This window comes from Rhagoletis zephyria, unplaced genomic scaffold, assembly GCF_001687245.7.
Source record: "Rhagoletis zephyria isolate East Lansing unplaced genomic scaffold, Rhagoletis_zephyria_1.1 Rzeph_scaffold_14055, whole genome shotgun sequence".
NCBI classification, from domain to species: Eukaryota; Metazoa; Arthropoda; class Insecta; order Diptera; family Tephritidae; genus Rhagoletis; species Rhagoletis zephyria.
In genome coordinates, this window is record NW_016171124.1 from 1 (window position 1) to 4,114 (window position 4,114).

Below are 4,114 nucleotides of genomic sequence, written 5' to 3' on the forward strand. Positions count from 1 at the left end.
AAACTGCTTAATTAGATTTTTCTAAAAATTCTTAATAAAAGGGTTGTTGCTGTTTAAAATTTTGTTGAATTTTTCTCGATTTTCTACAAAGCTTGAAATATGGACTTATATGACTATTGTTAGATATTGAGCCAGATTTTTATAAAAAATAATAAACATTTAACAATGAAAATAAAAATAGCCGAAACTGGTCAAAATGTCGCGTCTCTATTATTTTTCCCATGACTGTATATGTCTATCCGTAAAAGACCTTTGATTAAAAAACCAAAGAAGCCTCTTGTTACAGTTTCTTCAATAAGTGTACCATTCACTGATGACTGCGCAGCATATTAAATCCTTGTTATTTTGTTTATGTTTTGATTCACTTACTTTTTTATCGACTGTGTATGTATAGGCGTAGGCGTTTTTTAATGTACTGGGACAAACACTTCTACAAACATACATAAATAACCTATGAGTGTACACAGTGCATCGAGCATAAACGAAAAATGCTTATTCACATAATTGCTTTCAGATGTACATACGTACATATGTAAATACATACATACCTATGTGTGAATGCCTAAATACCTACTTAAGCATTTAATTTCAGTAAACACAAAGCATGTTTACCCGTTATCGCTGCCATATCCGTGGATGGAATGAGGGAAATCACACAACCAAATATTTCCGAAATGCTTCGTGAAGTTAGAGAAAAAATTCGCTACATAAACTTTGTGTTTTTATATATGTATATACATTAGGGTGCATCTGTACTGTTTTTCCAACGGACATACACCATTTATTATACATCCAAAAATGTATACCATAATTCATAAAAAATAAAGAACACTTTAACTGCTTTATAAATCGAAAATTTTTATGAAAATGTTACTTTATAGAGCTCTTTAAACCTATTTTATTTCCAATGAATAGTTATAATGAATTTTTTAGGCAAATACCACTGTGCGAGCCACGCCCATTATCCAAAAATTTATAATAATCAAATTTTATGCTAAGCGGTTATTGCAATCATCAATTTTAGGAGAATCAGGTTCAGTAGTTACTGATTTATCGCAGTTTTCGTGTTTCTGTAAATTCCCGTTATATGGTAGGTGGGCATGGTTATTGCCCGATTTCAAAGGTTTTCAACAGATTTCGTAGCTAGACCTTTGCAAATAGTGGCGCAATTTAATCCAAAGTTACACAAATAGGAAACTTGCGCGCTCAAATTAGCAACCTTAAGCAGGGATCACACGATTTGTACATTTGTACGGATTTTAACATTTTCGCCGTTAGAGAGTGGTATTGTTTGGAAAGTTGTTATTGACCTGAACTCATTATCGATAATAATTTCTAGACAGCACCACTCTGTAGCTGCCAAATTTGTAAATATACAAATCGTGTGATCCCTGCTTAAGTGAATTAATAAGTGTGAAGTGTCTTTAAGCAGCAATGTTTACAAAGAAACGGAATCAAATTTCTTGGTTGTTTATAACATTGCTTCATTAGCGTAGCTATACATATGTACATATGTACGTATGTATGTATGTATAATATTAAATCGGCAGGAGGCGCTGAAGTAATTTGACCATACATGCGTATGTATAAAAAAAATAAATATTTCGGTCTCACATTTTTGTTAAGCCTTTAGCCAAGCTTCATCAGCTCCAATTTGTGTTAAAGTTTAAACAGACGGCAGCGTTGATCCGGATTAACTCGGACTTAATCCGGATCAATTGCAGTTAATTCCCGAATTTGTCCGGATCAACGCTGCCGTCTGCTTATGCTTTTACGGTTCTTGCTGTTGTTACACAAAATAGCGCTGCCTATTGCTTTATGCCGCCTCCGAACGGCAGATGGCTTTTTATGAGCAAATTTTGCATGTTAAATTAATCCCGCTCGTTGGGCATCCGTATTATAAAATTTCGACGAACTTATAATTTAAAGTTACTTAACTTTTTAAGCAGGTGACTGGTTTCAACCCTCGTCAAGAATACTTTCCAAATATACAGACGTTTTTTAGTTAAAGCCTCTCCTGTTTGTGACCCATAATCAAATATTTTATTTAACATACTGATCAAATTTATTTTAAATTTCTATACAACTCCCTTCAGAAATAATTTTGTAATAAAGCTTATACCTACCTCGTTTGATATCCGTATTAAAATATTTCTTTCAAGTTGTTAATTAATGTTATTTTTTGAGAAGGTGGCAACCCACTTAAAAAATATTTTCGAAATAAATCGTTTTTAACCCCATTCGTTAGTCAACAAAATTGTTGTGAACCGAAAAAAATATAACCCTATTTATTCACTTTGAAATCTAAAATATTTAGAGGCTGTTCAAAATTTTCAATGTATTTTATAATGGGGAAAAAACAACATTTCGTAGAAATGGTATGGAATTCTTGAAAACTTGTAATTTTCCATCGATTCTATTTAGGAGACTTCCAATGGTAATATCCAATTGTTTATTTAACAATTTTTTAATACTAACGATGGCATTTTCAGGAGGTTTGGCCGGACCTATCAAATAAAGTTACTATTGAAAAAGAGGTTAAATAAACAAGTGGGTATTATTACTGGCAGTCTTCTGAAGAGCAACAGAGCTTTTCGATCGAAAACTATTTATTTTCAAGAATTATATATAATTTCTGGAAACATGGCAAACTTTGAGCACTTTGAGCGACCTCTAAATAATGTTTGATTTCAAAATAAAATAAATAGGGATATTTCGTCGGTATAGAATAATCCAAGGGGGGCGACAGCATTAAAATTCCGACATAAATTTTCCACATGCATTTTTGGACCTACCTAATGTACATCCATACATACATAAACGTATTCACCATGCAAATTAATTATCCAAAGGCTAATTGCATTTTGGATATTCATTTTATTTTAAACATTTTAATTTTATTTCAAAAATATTGAGTTACATACATATTTCTTAAGTTTTTAAGTTTAAAAATTAATATTACATACTACAAATTATGAAAGAGAAAATCCATCCTTCTGTTTCTTTACCACTTCATTTTTTCTTTTAAATTTGCAAACGCTGCATTCTTTTAACTCCCCGCGTTCTCTGTTTTTTTTTTTTGTAATAAAAATCCGCTCAGGATTGATAGGTTCCCAGAAAAGTGCCGCACATCGGGCAGAAGTGATTTGCATTTCGGCACGTATCCATACAGTAGGGTAGACAACAACAAATGCTATATTCATAGGGACAAAGAAAAGAAAAAAGAGTAAATTTAAGCATAAATTTAAGACATACTAGCATACATACTTATATGTACTTGCATACACACTTGAAAACTCACACCTGCCAATTTTTCCGAAATTGAATTAAACTGCTAGTAAAATTTGCAATATTTTTATATTTATACATAACTTTCGAAAAAATATCCAGTTATGAGTTTTCAATGTTCGACCATCGATATATAGGTAACTATTTTATGATTTACACACTTACCAAGACCACGAGAGCAACAAACATGCCAGATGCGTCTTGGTGGTCGAGCGATGTCGAACCTTCGTCTCCACCATACACTTGCACTGTGGGCAACGCAATTTGGTGGATTTTGGACCCACTGGCGGATTGGGATTTGTATAGATGGTTGTGTAGGTTGGTATGGGCTCTGTTATATTCAGAGGCACAGCGCTAGCTGCAGTCGGCCTTGCGGCTACATTTTCGGATTGGATATAAGCCGGCGGCGGCGGTGCAGTACCGCCGTTCAAATTAGATTGAAGCAGTTCATTGTGCATTTCTGTATACGGTTGCTTATTAAAAGCCATTTTGAACACACAAAAAAATATGAAAAACAACAATTTAACGAAATGTTAAAATATCAATACTTTTTAGCGCCACTTAGCAAGCGCAGTCCTGAAACTCCCGATAAGTACTAATTCGTAGTTTATGCCGGTTTACTCTGCGCCGCTTTGATTTTTGCCTGCTAGCAGAGTTTTCAGTGGATCTGAAATTATGTACATATTTCAATACAGTTGGTTTAGTTTTTCAAGCGGAGTACACATCCACAGTAACTGCAACCTGTGTGCGGACTTCACTCCAATCGTGTTAAAGTTTCAAAAAAATATTATATTTTTTATGTAATATCATGTGAGCCATGTAAATA

General features: G+C 33.4%; 1 protein-coding gene across 1 annotated transcript; it reads right to left on the reverse strand.

Moving 5' to 3' along the window:
* Positions 1–2,931: 2,931 nt before the first annotated feature.
* LOC108378411 (lipopolysaccharide-induced tumor necrosis factor-alpha factor homolog) lies at positions 2,932–3,869 on the reverse strand. Its single transcript, XM_017634709.1, has 2 exons — positions 3,454–3,869; positions 2,932–3,193 (listed from the first exon to the last, which is right to left on the reverse strand). Exons 1-2 carry the CDS (start codon positions 3,774–3,776, stop codon positions 3,097–3,099), a joined length of 420 nt encoding a protein of 139 aa, XP_017490198.1. The 5' UTR covers positions 3,777–3,869; the 3' UTR covers positions 2,932–3,096.
* Positions 3,870–4,114: the final 245 nt, after the last annotated feature.